A 14186-nucleotide genomic window follows, 5' to 3' on the forward strand; every position below is an offset into this window, starting at 1 on the left:
GTTATAATATTTACATTAACAGAATAGAACGTATACAGAAAAAGTTTGTAAAATACCTCTGCTTTAAAATGAAAACTCCTTATAATTCATCCAATTATGAGAATATTTGTAAAAAACATCACCTTATCCCACTACATAAACGTCGACAGATTGCAGATATTACTTATATACTTAATATTTTAAATGGTAACATTGATTGTCCTGAATTGCTCGCTAAGCTCTCCTTCAATACTCCATCTAGGTCTAAAAGATACTTCCCTCCCCTCTCAATTCCTTTTTCATCACGTAATTACAGAAAGAATAGCTTTCTACTACGAGCTGGTAAAAGTCTAAATGAACTAACGAAGGAGCGGGATATAGACGTTTTTAATAGCAACATCACAACTATAAGACGGATTCTAACAGACAAATTACTTGAGTGAGCGAGTCGTATGTGTTGGCATATTATTGTACCGATTAACGTATTAAGATTACTAATAAGTTTTGGTTTCTTTGTTCAGTATATAATATAATAAGTATTAATATTTAAAAATATTAGTGGTAACAGGTTGTAAAAAAAAAAAAAAAATCTAGTGCTAACCACCAATTATCTGTTAACCTGTTGCTACCGGTGGGAACCTATAATTGGCTCTTTGTTATCTATATATATAACTATTGTACAATTTATAGCTGTTGGTTCTCCGAACAATAAATAAATAAATAAATAAATAAATAAATAAATATCGTTGTCTAGGTACCTACAAAACAAGCCTTATTGGAGCTTACTGTGGGACTTTGTCAATTTGTGTAATAATGTCCTATAATATTTATTTATTTTATATATCTAAAGACGAGCCTTACGGACAATAAGAATGGGGCTATTGAGTTTAATGCCGCAACGCGATTGGCTGATGAGTTCGCATCATGCGCGATTGGTCGCAACTAGTTGCGTTAGACTGCACGATTGGCTCGAGTTTGTGAGTGACACCGCTGAACTAGCACCATTCTTAGTGCCTGTGAGGCCCGTCCTTACATATATTGTCAATGGGTAAATAGTTATTTGTGTCCCAAGGTAGGAAAAGTAGGAAATTGCGTGCCGCGTGTTAAATTGTTATCCGTACCGAAGGCATGGGTGGCAAACACGCGGGATGGAATGTCCTACGTTTCCTCCCGTGGTGCGCATACTATTTTTCTGCCCGGAGGACAGAAAACGTTTTGTTTTTCGCACCTTTGACAAACTTCTCATATTCCTGCTGGTACTTTTGCAGCCGCCGCTGCGGCACCTTGATGCTGCAGGCCAGCTTTATGACGTGCGATGTAGCTTCTTCAGAACGGCACTTTTTCGGTAACGTTACTCTGTGAAAAAGAGACTTTAATTAGGTTTTGTTTGTAAAAGAACCGTGTCCCGGATAGTATGGGTCCTGGGCCATGACGAGTCCCGAAGTAACTTATGTTTCATTAGATAGTGCATAGCATATATCGATAGAATATATCGTTCTTATGAGCGTATTTGGTGGGCATATCTTGTTAGCAAAAATTCATCTGTGTTATATTAGGGTGGTAGGAACCCACTTCATTTGTAAAAATATCGCCTATTATTTATCTGTGAAATATTACAGGACACTGTAATTCTCCTTACAACTAGAGCATCTCCTCGTGGTGACAGTGGTAGCGGTCAAAGTTTAAACTTTGAATATGTCATGGCAAGGAGATTTAGTGATTTAATGCGTTCTGATGCCTCTGAAGTCTATCTTGAAGGAGAAGACATGTGAGCGACGGATGTACCGAGGGGTTCATGCCAGCCCTTGGTACGGGATCAATCCGAAGATGCAACTGGCATCCATATATTGTTCATCTGCAATGTCACTGACAAGACAAGAATGCTGTAAGAAAATATGCTTTAACTGGTTCTCATTTTAGGAACTGGTATTTAGGGTATTCAAGGCATTTAGCACACCAATAAAACCTCCATCAATACACACGGGAGACATATTTATAAGATTTGACAGTACTGATGAAGAATTCAGTCAATTAAGTCACCAGTGTTAGGTTGCCTATAATCATACGCCCACTTCGAATAACAATGAAACTATTTTTCCGTGAATGCACTCGTAAAATATCAATTTTTTTTTGTTAAATATCAAAAATTGGCACCATCACTCGAAACGATGCCGCCATACCTTTGGCGTTTGCTATTTAACAAATTTAACACATATCAGTAAAGGATTAGGATTTAAGTCAAATGGCGTTCACAAGTTTTAATCATGTGTCGAAAGACAGCATTAAATTTACTGTGGCTACAAAGTTCTCTCTGACAATCCACGTCTATTTAAAATTCTCTTTAGTCAGTATATTACCTGAAGTACTTGAGGACGCCTTCAAAGTCATGTTGTAACAAGTCTCGGCGAGACCGAGTCAGCAATGCGAGGGCCACTTGGAACAGTGTGTTTATGCCTTGCAGTAGGAACACGTCCAAGATGTGGTACACCTGTAACGGTAAGTGCTTAGTAAAAATAACTGTAGTTATAATATAGAAACTCGCCTCTTCAACCGATGTGTACTGACTTTGACTTTGCATAAAATCCGTGTAGCACAGAGAGCCATGTAGCGCGCCATGCTCGGTATCAAGGTTCAAGATCGAGTAAGGAATGTCGAGATCCGTCGTCGCACCAAGGTGCACGTGGGTTGCTTCATTACCAAACTAAAGTGGAGTTGGGCGGGACATGTTGCTAGGCGGAGTGATGGCAGGTGGACTAAAATGTTAACGGAATGGTGGCCGCTGTCGGATGAAAGAAGCCCCTGGCGTCCGTTGGCTCGTTGGGTGGACATTCGGAAGATTGCGGGTCGCTTCTGGATGAGATTAGCTCAGGACCGGGACAAGTGGCGTACTGGAAGAGAGGCCTATGCTCGGCAGTGGGCGATAAAGGGCTGATATGATGATAATATCTAACTATGATAAATTAATAATGAAATATTTTCCGCTAAAACTGTCGTATTCATACATTAGTACGTCTCAAAAATAGGGACTTAAAAAGTTGGAGGTAGTAAAAAGAATACTTAACCACACTTCACGCATATAAGCAGACGCTAGAGTGAAAGCTTTGCGCGTTGGAATAAATAGTAAAGTAATACTTGATTTTATTACTTTTCGCCTATATACAAGGGGTTCCTATGTTGTTCCGTACTGCTTACCCACGCTCTCTAAAATGAGCGTGTATAAACTCTAGGGGGCAGCACAAAAGACGTCAAATTTTTGGCGCGAGGTGTAAATGTGAAAGTTATGCTTCTAATGTAGCCCACAAGATGACAGAACCTACTATGCACAAGAAAACGTACGAGAACGGTAGGTAGCAGCACTTGCTTTGGCGTGAAGTGTCAATGTAAATCTTTATGTTTCCGATTCAGGCCACAAGATGGCCGACCCTCCAACGCGCACGGTTTCTATTTCGTTTTTATGATGTAAAAATTTGCAGTTTTCAGATTTATCTTTTAACATGAGCCATAATAAATTAATAAATAAATAATAAATATTATACGACATTATTACACAAATTGACTAAGTCCCACGGTAAGCTCAATAAGGCTTGTGTTGAGGGTACTTAGACAACGATATATATAATATATAAATATTTATAAATACTTAAATACATAGAAAACACCCATGACTTAGGAACAAACATCCATGCTCATCACACGAATAAATGCCCTTACCAGGATTTGGACTCGGGACCCTCAGCTTCGTAGGCAGGGTCACTGCCCACTAGGCCAAACCGGTCGTCATGTGAATGGTTGTACCCATTTACGCCAATATGACTTTGCCGAATTTCATTTTTCTCTGGCAATAGGAAATATCCAAATGTTTTGTTTATCTTATGAATATATCTCATATGCAGTGAATCTTTCATCTTACCAGAGGCAGCGGGAATCTAGCCGTGAACACAGTCAGAAACCACTGGGAGGCGAACATGTGCGGCTCTACGCCGAGCTGCTGGAAATGGGCGCGGAGGTCTGGCAATTGCACCTGCAAGGACATACAATGGGAATATTACTGAAATGTTCTGCCGCCAGAGTGCAGCACTAGCACCTTTCGTAAACCATAGAGTAACTTATACATACTGTGCCTTAAAGTGTTTTTGAGAACTTTTTTTCACAGATATGACATTGATGCATCAAGGCGGATTGTTTACAAAATGAAAAAAAGGCGAAAATCGAAACTCAATGCTAGATGTCGACTACGAAAATAATAAACGTTTTGGTAACAAAATTCACAATCCTATTAAACTCGTTTGAAGGAGATATTTAAGGGATTACTGCATGTTCACTGGTAGAAGACACTTATATAAGTTGTGTTTTACCTATAATTAGATAAAGAAAATAATATAAAATAAAATAAGCTGACGCTGTGCTTATACCTAGATTTATTTTTATTGTTATTATGTTTTTACCCCGGCTCGTACCAATGAGTTTTTCGGAACTAATGTACGACATATCACTTAATATTTACCAGACGCTTTTCGGTGAAGGAAAACATCGTGAGGAAACCGGACTAATCCCAACAAGGCCTAGTTTACCATCTGGGTTGGAGGGTCAGATGGCAGTCGCTTTCGTAAAAATTAGTGCCTACGCAAACTCGACCGGACCCACTCCCAGGCTCCCGTGAGCCGTGGCAAAATGCCGGGACAACGCGAGGAAGAAGTTATTCTGTTTTTATATATTGACTACGCCAAAGCCAAAAGAGATGCCTACCTCCATAAGCCGGTCCAGTTGATGCAGCCTCATGTACAGCTCTTCGAATCCGTCCTTGTACAGTTCGCGCAGCCCGTAGCCATACATAAGACGGACTAGGAGGCAAAACGCTTGCTCTTCGGGCATCTGCAAGCACACAATAGTTATTAGTTTTACAAGGGGAAAGTTGTTTAACCGCTCGTGCTGATATTGATATCCGAGCAAGCGACTGCTTACTACCAGGTGGGCCGCATGCTTGTATGCCACCAACGTAGTATTAAAAAAAAACGAAGAATCCAAAATGAACCACGCCTAGCGAGTGGTTCGAGAGTAGAATCTTGAGCTTTGCGATGGCTTCAAACTTCGCCTCCGAGTGAAACACAAATTATTTCGCCACACCAACGCGAGGAAAATACTAACAATGAAATACCAAAAAATCAAACCGAATCAAATTCAAATCAACTTAATAACAAAATATCATTCATAATAATTATTTAAGTCAATTCTTCCAGCTAACATAAGGAAACAACTCAAAATTTGCATCTGATTACTTTGCCCTACATGTGGACAAAATGCAACTTTGTCATTAGATTTTGAACCTTTGCCAGGGCCTTAACCAATTGGTGTAGTAAAAAGTTATAATTTGTTAGAAATTAGTTTTGTCTATAGCTGGTAAAGGACCGAGGCCGTCGGCATAGTAATGTGGATGTAAAATAAACCTTATATCTATAGTCATACGTATAACAACAGTGTAGCAGCTAGGAAGTTCGACATTCAGGCGAAGCAATGTGACTAGCACATGACAAGTTATTATAAAATGAACTCTATTGCTATATACTTACGTGTAACAACAGCGTGGCCGCAAGGAAGCTCAGTCCTTGACAGTATCTAACTTCAGAGTCATAGATGGCGTAAGCGCGGCCCAGGCGAAGTAGCGAGTCCTGCCCGAGGCCGCCGGCCTCGCGGAAGAAGTCGTGGGCGGGGAAGGTGCGGGCTATGTCACGTTGGATCACCGCTTCCTCTTCGCATTCCTGACGGAAAAATAGTATTTTTTATCTCACAATCTACATTAAGTATCTAACCGAGCGAGGTGTCCAAAATGATTTTGACGCCATCTTGTTCTCTATCAATTAAATCGTACTATTTTTTAGTTATGTACCTACTTATTAACCGACTTCAATTTTATAGAAGGAGGAGGTTCTGTATTCGGTTGCGGCTATTTTTTTTTAAGTTCACTGATTACTCCGATACCCATGGTCTGATTTGAAAAATTCTTTTTTTTTTGTTTAAAAGAAGTTATCACCAAGTTGGTCCTATTTTAATTTGGTTCTGATCTGATGATGGGATCCATGAGGAATTGATGGAACTCCTCATTTTTTAAAGGCACGTGTATGGTGATTTGGGTGTTTTCTTAAGCAAATCGAGCATTTTCTGTCAAAAACCATCAATTTGATGAAAAGGATCTGATGATGATGATATGATGATGATGAGATGAATAACGCATATACTTAAAAAAGGATTTTATTTTATCCTTTTTGAAGATGGTTTACTTTTTTGTAAAAAGTTTTTATGTTTGTTCTGCTGTTGACTTTGTGCGGACGAGGTTGTCTAAAGTGTTAGTACTAGTATTAAGGTAGGGTACCTGACTGATCAGCGTCCTGTAGGTCTCCATGAGCTTGTCGTATTGCTCGACCTCGGCAAGCCGGAGCCACACCTCGCCGCGGAGTGCCTCTGGGACGCCTTTGGTGCGGACGAGGTTGTCTAAAGTTTTTGGACGAGGCCCAGTCCAACTGTAAATATAGAATATCTTAGCAAAAATTCCGAATGGACATCTAGATACTAACCAAAATATTGAAAGTAAGTTTGATTAAATCGGAATGTAAAATCGCCAAAATTGAAATAGCGACGTAACGTAGGAAACCGAACAGTGTCATTTGCATCAATCGGAAGCACTATATCGACATTCGACAAACTCGAAAAACATCTTTAACTTGTAAGTATACATCAAACAATGAATCTTCGATATTAACAGAATGAGAAATCTTAGTAGCATGGGAACATACCTCCTGAGAACATTGGCCCAGTTCTCGAGCACTTCCTCGCCGCAATCTTTGGACACGTCGCCGGTGCCGCTGAGCATCGGCTCGTCGCCATCTTTGATCAGAAATAACTACATTTAAAATCCCTCAATATTTCTTTACAAACTGATATTACATAACATAGTCTTACGTTTCGCATTAAAAAAGGTTGGTACATGGTAGAATAACATTTAGCCGTAATGAATAGAATCAGGCGTTACTTTGCGGACATCCATACTAATAAAAACAAAATCCTTTGCTAATCCGCGAAAAAATAACGTGCTAGTCAATCAGTGCTAACCCGTTATACTTACTTGCGTATTTACTTTGCGATTAGCAAAGTATTTTTTTTTTTTTATTATTATTATTTTTTATTACAACAATAAAATATAAAATATGTGTACCACAAAACAAAATATTCGCCAAACTGCGAGACAGTTTGTTGGCGATGAGCTCGCTCGTTATACTTATAAAAAGGTACATAATTTTGCACTGTCCTACCGTCCCGGCATGGCCAATTTTTATGTAGGTATTACAATTATGAAGTAGGTATAACGTAGGATTGGTGACTCAACACTGGTGGCGCGGGCGCGGGACAGGAGCACAGCGGTGCGTAAAAAACTACCTTAACGCTAATTACTACGTTTGTTTATAAACTAACAACTCGTTATATTTTTACAACACAAGTGGCAAGAGGCACTACTTTAATCTAGCCCTAAGAAAATTTATGATTCCAACGTCATATCAGCTATGGATTGAATAGTCTTCTGATATTTAGGTATTATTGTGTTATATTTTCATCTCTAAAATGCAGGGTTTAAATGCAGGGCTGGATTCTACTCGCTACCCTGAGTTATTTTTATTATGGGACTTACCACGAAATCGCGAAAAAAAATTAGGCTTTTTTATACATTTTGGCTGATCAGATGTCGATTGAAAAACCAAAAAAATAATTAGCTATTTCGGGGTTGGTCCCATAGTATAACAAAAAATAAAACCGACTTCAAAAATTACCAAAAGCGCCATACATGTACCTATAACATTTGAAGAGTTCCCTCGATTTCTCCAAGATCTCTCTGCTTAGCCTTAAGGTTGACTGGTAGAGAATGCCTCGTGGCATTAAGGCCGCCTTTTGTACTATAAGATTGTTTTCTTTTGTGCAATAAAGATTAAATAAATAAATAAATAAATCCCATCATCAGACCCCGACTTGGTGCCAACGGGACTATCTCGGGGTTAGAACCGTTCGATAAAAAAAAAATTAAAATCGGTTCACGAGTCTCGGAGATATTAAGTAACATACATACAAAAAAAAATCGGTCGAATTGAGAACCTCCTCCTTTTTTGAAGTCGGTTAAAAAGTAGCTCGATTTAGCGAGTAGAATCTGGCCCTGCATTTAAAGTCCCATGGTGGGAGATATAATGTACGAAAATTTCAGACTCAGATAATACCAAACACAGAAGAGGGTAACATGTAAAACAAAATTTACTTTTTAGGGTTGCGTGGCCATAGGGTAAAAACGGGACCCTATTACAAAGACTCCATTGTCCGTCTGTCTGTCTGTCACAAGGCTGTATCTCATGAACCGTGATCGCTAGACAGTTGAAATTTTCACAGATGAGAATTTCTGTTGCCGCTATAGCAACAAATACTAAAAACAGAATAAAATAAATATTTAAGTGGGGCTCCCATACAACAAACGTGATTTTATTGCCACACGACAGTATACCGTCGCGTAAATCATGTGCTAGGCCTACAGTTGCGAGTCGGACTCGCGCACGAATGGTTCCGTACTACTACGCAAAAAACGGCACAAAAAATCATTACAAGACGAATAAAAGACGGAAAGTATATCTCGACTATCCGTCTTTTTCTAACCATGGTAATTAAAGAGGGACAGATAGTCTATCTCGTCGCACCAATCATGTGCTAGCCCGGCTGGCCGGTTTTACTCTACTTAATATTATGGTTGTTACCTGAGTCATCAAGGGGCGACGGCGGCGCGGGGGCGTTAGAGAGCGGCGAGGGTAGCAAACTGGACAGCAGGGGCAAATTGAGACGCGAACGGTCGAACTCGCCAGATGTCTCCACATTGGCCACTTCGTACTGGAGCATGCCTTGGCCGTCTACCGTCTAGAAGACAAACAATCAATGCTAGTCTGACAAACCCATTGACGTATTCAAACAAATGGACGCCCAATGCAAAAAAAATGTCATAATATATGGAGGAAACTGACATTAGGAAATGCGTTCTAGTAGATGGTAATAACGCTTTTTTAGATTTTTTGTCAAGTATTTCATACGAAAATGTTAAATTTGCAAACGCACGTTTGAAAACATTGAATACTTTATGGTTAAATGACGTTTTCGTCAGTTCATCATTGTATTATCGTCAAAATAACAGTGAAAAGATTATTAAATACCATGAATTTACGACTTCACATTAGTTCTGTTAAAATATCAATAGAACTCACTAAAAAGATATATGCCATCCTTTTTTCTTGTCGTTTTTCTATTTTAACTGCATTTTTTTCATAGAAAATTTCGCCATGTATAATAGTTGTCGTTGTCGACGGCCGAATCGAGACTGGGAGCAAAATTCATGCCCAAGCCTTTCGGGCGTTACTTTTGGTGGGGCTATTTTTTGGGCTGAATGTGAATCTAGTTAATTATACATCAATGGGCCAACCCAATTTGTCGGTACATATGAAAAAAGAACTATACTCATCCCTTTTTTTGGGTGATATTACTAGCGTAAAACAACGACAGTATGATTCTCTCTATTTATGTTTGAAATGAGACAGTCCCTGACAAAACTATACTTTTTAAACAAAAAAAATATACTCCACTCTTCAAGTTTAGTTTGCGCATATATTCAACAATTCGTGAAATGTATATACAATTTACAAAATTTATTTCACCAGTCGCATTCGAGTAGTGGTACCTTTAGTTCGGTATAATGAAAACTATAATTGCATTAAGATCAATAACAACTTCATTAGAAACAATCTGATGAACGTATTTGAGAATAAACTGATTTCGATTTAATAAACTGTTTTTTTTTTTCAGGACTAACCTCTTTCAAATTGATGATGAACTGCTGCACCAGCGGTCTTTTGGAGTAGTACCAAAAGCGCTCAGTCGGCGGGTAGATTTTCACCGGAGTTTCAATCACCAGCCTAAAAATATAGAGTTGTATTATTATTGTACTATTTTCATTCATCTTAGCGCAGTGTGTGTATAGTATATTATTTATTATCCTTATTTATATTGTACAATACAGAGCTTTTCAGTCGAGTATCGTGTTTAGGCAACGAAGCTTGCGGAGAAGTTTTCACTTCAAAAAAAATCTAAGAGATGTGTGAGAGACTTAATTCCAAGATGGCCGCCATGACTTACCGCAGCGGATCCGGTATGCCCCTTATAACCAGGTCGAGAGCTATGGACATGTATGACGGCGCCCCGTCACCGCTGGCGACATTGAACGCGGCTAGGGCGGAGTCCCCGGCGTTCCAGAGGGCGCAGCCGGAGCACCCTGACACTCCTGAGGAGCCGCTCACCTGAATCAATATTGGAGAAGGTTAAAGTACCTAATTGCCAGTGATCGGAATAGGCAGAGTATAAATACCTAAACTTGGTAGAACAAAGTCATAAAGTGGAGACTGCCTTGCGATAACATTTTTTCTTTCGGGAGTACAGTCCCGGAAACGTACTAAGTAATTGTTATTGTCATAAATACGGTAAATAACAATGCATTTCTCGTTTTTGTCCAATATCATACATTCAATACTTAATAGGCGTAAAATAAAACAACCATTTTATTTGCAAACGAGGCACCAAACACCCTGTTTTCACGTTCTGTTTTTCACTTAACGTTCAACACGCTTAGTGGCCCTATTTTATTTTGAGCTTAGTACGTTTTCGGGACCGGTTTCATACAACGCATCTGGGCAACTCTACTGTGTTTCGTATTGCCGGACTTTCAAAACAAGATTTGGATTCACAAGCCACGTCCGCGCCCATGCACGTAATAGTTAAGACCCTTTTTATTTGTCAGGATGTCGCCGTCGACGGATACGTCTGGGAGGACATCATCATCTTCATTATCGGCGTAATGTACGCTCTTTATATTGCGAACTCTGAAATGGACGGTCGCCCACGGTGTTTCCGGACGCCTACGAAGTTTAAGAGGGTACTCCCATTTTAAATGCCGGTAACACACTTGCAACTCCCTTCTGGTGTTCATGGGCGACGGTGATTACTTATCATCAGGCGTTTCATGTGCTAATTTGCCTCCTATAGCACAAAAAAGGAGTCTCAAGAGCTCAATGATACAAAACGAAGACTACCCTCCATTAAGCCTTTATAACTACCCACTTACCCACCTGATTTTGAACTTTATTACAAATAGTGATAGGGGTAAATTTTACAGAAGCGCTGGTAGCCTAGCGGTAAGAGCATGCGACTTGCAATCCGGAGGTCGCGGGTTCAAACTCCGGCTCGTACCAATGAGTTTTCGGAACTTATGTGCGAAGTATCATTTCATATTTACCAGTCGCTTTTCGGGGAAGGAAAACATCGTAAGGAAACCGGACTGATCCCTCTAAGGCCTAGTTTACCCTCTGGGAAGGAAGGATCGCAGTCGCTTTCGTAAAAGCTAGTGCCTACGCCTATTCTCGGGATTAGTTGCCAAGCGGACCGCAGGCTCCCATGAGCCGTGGCAAAATGCCAGGACAACGTGAGGAAGAAGAAGAGGGTTCAATTTTACATAAGACCTGACACCGTTTAAGGGTTTAAAGTCTTACCATTTCTAGGAGTCTCATGTCCGGGTGTTTAACACCTCGCGCTGGAGCCAGTAGGATGCCAAAACAGCGCTCGATGTATAGACCTCCATATGGTGCCTGGATAACACAAGTAGGTTAAGATAGGTTGGGGATTCAGAGTTATTCATTAATGAGATAAAGATTATTCTCCAATCCGAAATTAGATAGTCAAATGTAGAGGAAGGAGGAAACAAAATAGATGCAACTCTATTTCGTTTGAAAATGATTTAAATTTCGTAGAAGTTAATAAGTACTATAGGAAGGACCGTGGGCCTTACGAGGATAATGTAATATTTAAAAAAAAAAGACCCTTGGTCAACTTTTTACCTATAATAGGTTAATCTACAAGTAAGTACCTACCATGGAGAAATAAGTAACAAAGAGTGCTCACTCCATATATTAGTTTTGGTATCGGTACTGCTAATTCCGTTACTTGACGCTAGATGTCGACTAAGAAAACAATAAGCGTTTTAGTACAGTCAAGTGTAAAAATATGTCCCATAGCATCTTATTCCAGTGTAATAAGAGCGTAGTACCATATTTATGAGACGATTCTCTCGATACATATTTTTGCAGCTGACTTGTACCAAAACTGAGGTATGGAGTGAGCACTCTATGTTACTTATTTCTCTATGCCTAAACTAAAAAAAAACTGTTCACCTGGAAATCAGTCCATGTTCTCGGGTTATAACTTTATTGATGTGGTGAAGTTTCTCCTAAGATTCACTAGTATTGAGGAATGACGGGGTAAATGTTCACCTGAAACTCGTCTCCCTCGACCTGGACCGGCTGGGAGCTGCTGGTGACCTGCTGGACGTTGATGGTGACCTGCTTGTCGATGCCGCCGCGCAGTTTGAAGCCCAGACGCTCTTTAGGTACGTGGCTGTATGTGCCCTGTTGAAATAATAGTACATTGCGCAACGAGGAGGGAGTGAAATTTTGCAAACGAGGGTGTTCATTCAATAAGGGGTGTTAATTAATTCTAAATAAATTGACCCATAAATTGAATCGTGACTCGCGTTACTTTTACGTAGAAGTTCCTTAGTAGATTTGCGATCCTTAGTAGGTTTTTATTATAAGCAAAAACTAAGTTTAACAGCATCCCTATCTCTCGGGAACATAACGGAACATATGACATAACTTGTTTTTATTCGTATCCCGTATGTAGCACCGATATGATAATTATTTGTTTTTGGTTGGTTGTCCGTGAGGGATCCAGTCATGTTCCTCGCGGCTCAGTCGTGGACCTACAGATTAGTCACCTTAGCATCGGTCTCCTTGATCTCTACAGTAACTTCTAGAACATGTATGAGCTGCATGGGGGGCGCGCAGGGAGGGAGGTTGTCCGTGAGGGACCCAGTCATGGACTTCGCGGCCCAGTCGTAGGCCTATACTAGTTACCTTAGCATCGGTTTCCTTGATCTCCACAGTAACTTCGAGCACATGCATGAGCTGCATGGGGGGCGCGCATGGAGGGAGATTGTCAGTTAGGGACCCAGTCATGGACGGCGCGGCGCTCAGCTCCCCCACGACAGACGAAGCCATTGAGCGGGGCAGCGTGCGCTCGAACGCCTTTGCGAAACAGGCTGCAAAGAGGGAAGTCTGTTAGTAAATGATACCATTATTCTTGTTCGTGATTTCTGGGTTAGTCTTATTGCACATTTTAGTATGATTGTCGGTCAAGGCAAGGCAGGTTATATACGAGCCAGCCATACATGAAAAAATCCTATTTTCTATTTTGAAGTAATATAGGAATAATATCGATCAAAATAATCTCTGTGGCAATTCGATATAAATTAAGTAGGACGGTTTACATTTCTTTTAAGTAAAAGGGTTGCGAAAGGTATTTCTTACATACGTAATAGGCACCTTTATATTTCGGAATATTTACCACAAGTAATTACTACTATTTGTATATTTATAAAATCGATAGTATCGAAAGAAAGAATAGGAACATATAGAACGCTGTTTTTGTTGACTTGTTGAAAGACTGGCATTGTTCCATTCCTGCTCTGATTATAAAGTATTTTCCAAACAGTTCCGTGGTTCCATCCTTTTAATAAAATGATAAAATGTAGGTATAATACGTTCTTAACTTTACATAGTTCACCTAGCGGAGACAGCGGAGTATGTCCAGATCAGGGGCGTAGCTACCGCCGTATCTGCCGTATCAATTATACGGGGCCCTCGGGCCACAACGTGCATTTTTGTGAGAAATCTTTACCCTTCCTAAGGGCCCCCAAACAATTTTTTATACGGGGCCCCGGCCAAGGCACGCTACGCCACTGGCCACTGGTCCATATGAAAAAAAAAACTGTATATACAAAATAAAAACATCCGTCTGAAACCGTCTGAGAGAATCCGAATATTTATCAAGCTCAAGGATTTCATCCATGAGAGTTTGATGTTAAGTTAAATCGGCAGCAAGACTGTCGGCTAATAAATAAAATTATTATTAAATTTAAAGACATATATAATGAATAAATTCCGCAAAAAAAATATATATTTAAAACTCCTTTAGTTAGTAGTTGATGTTAATCAAGTTAATGGTAATTTATCAATTTTATTTTCTATATTATA

General features: G+C 39.8%; 1 protein-coding gene across 4 annotated transcripts in view; it reads right to left on the reverse strand.

Annotated features, from left to right (window-relative positions):
* The window catches only part of LOC133524474 (rab GTPase-activating protein 1-like), a 98780-nt gene that overhangs the window by 37957 nt on the left and 46637 nt on the right, over positions 1 to 14186 (reverse strand). For all 4 annotated transcript variants that reach the window (XM_061860522.1, XM_061860533.1, XM_061860514.1 and 1 more), the window contains 13 exons: positions 13008 to 13192; positions 12366 to 12500; positions 11589 to 11684; positions 10183 to 10343; positions 9860 to 9962; positions 8760 to 8916; positions 6768 to 6858; positions 6347 to 6494; positions 5547 to 5735; positions 4726 to 4851; positions 3890 to 4000; positions 2337 to 2467; positions 1208 to 1335 (listed from right to left, as the gene is read on the reverse strand). In XM_061860522.1, the coding sequence (XP_061716506.1) occupies positions 1208 to 1335; positions 2337 to 2467; positions 3890 to 4000; positions 4726 to 4851; positions 5547 to 5735; positions 6347 to 6494; positions 6768 to 6858; positions 8760 to 8916; positions 9860 to 9962; positions 10183 to 10343; positions 11589 to 11684; positions 12366 to 12500; positions 13008 to 13192 (1761 nt within the window). The remainder of the gene's footprint in view (positions 1 to 1207; positions 1336 to 2336; positions 2468 to 3889; positions 4001 to 4725; positions 4852 to 5546; positions 5736 to 6346; positions 6495 to 6767; positions 6859 to 8759; positions 8917 to 9859; positions 9963 to 10182; positions 10344 to 11588; positions 11685 to 12365; positions 12501 to 13007; positions 13193 to 14186) is intronic.

This window comes from Cydia pomonella, chromosome 1, assembly GCF_033807575.1.
Source record: "Cydia pomonella isolate Wapato2018A chromosome 1, ilCydPomo1, whole genome shotgun sequence".
Lineage (NCBI taxonomy): Eukaryota > Metazoa > Arthropoda > Insecta > Lepidoptera > Tortricidae > Cydia > Cydia pomonella.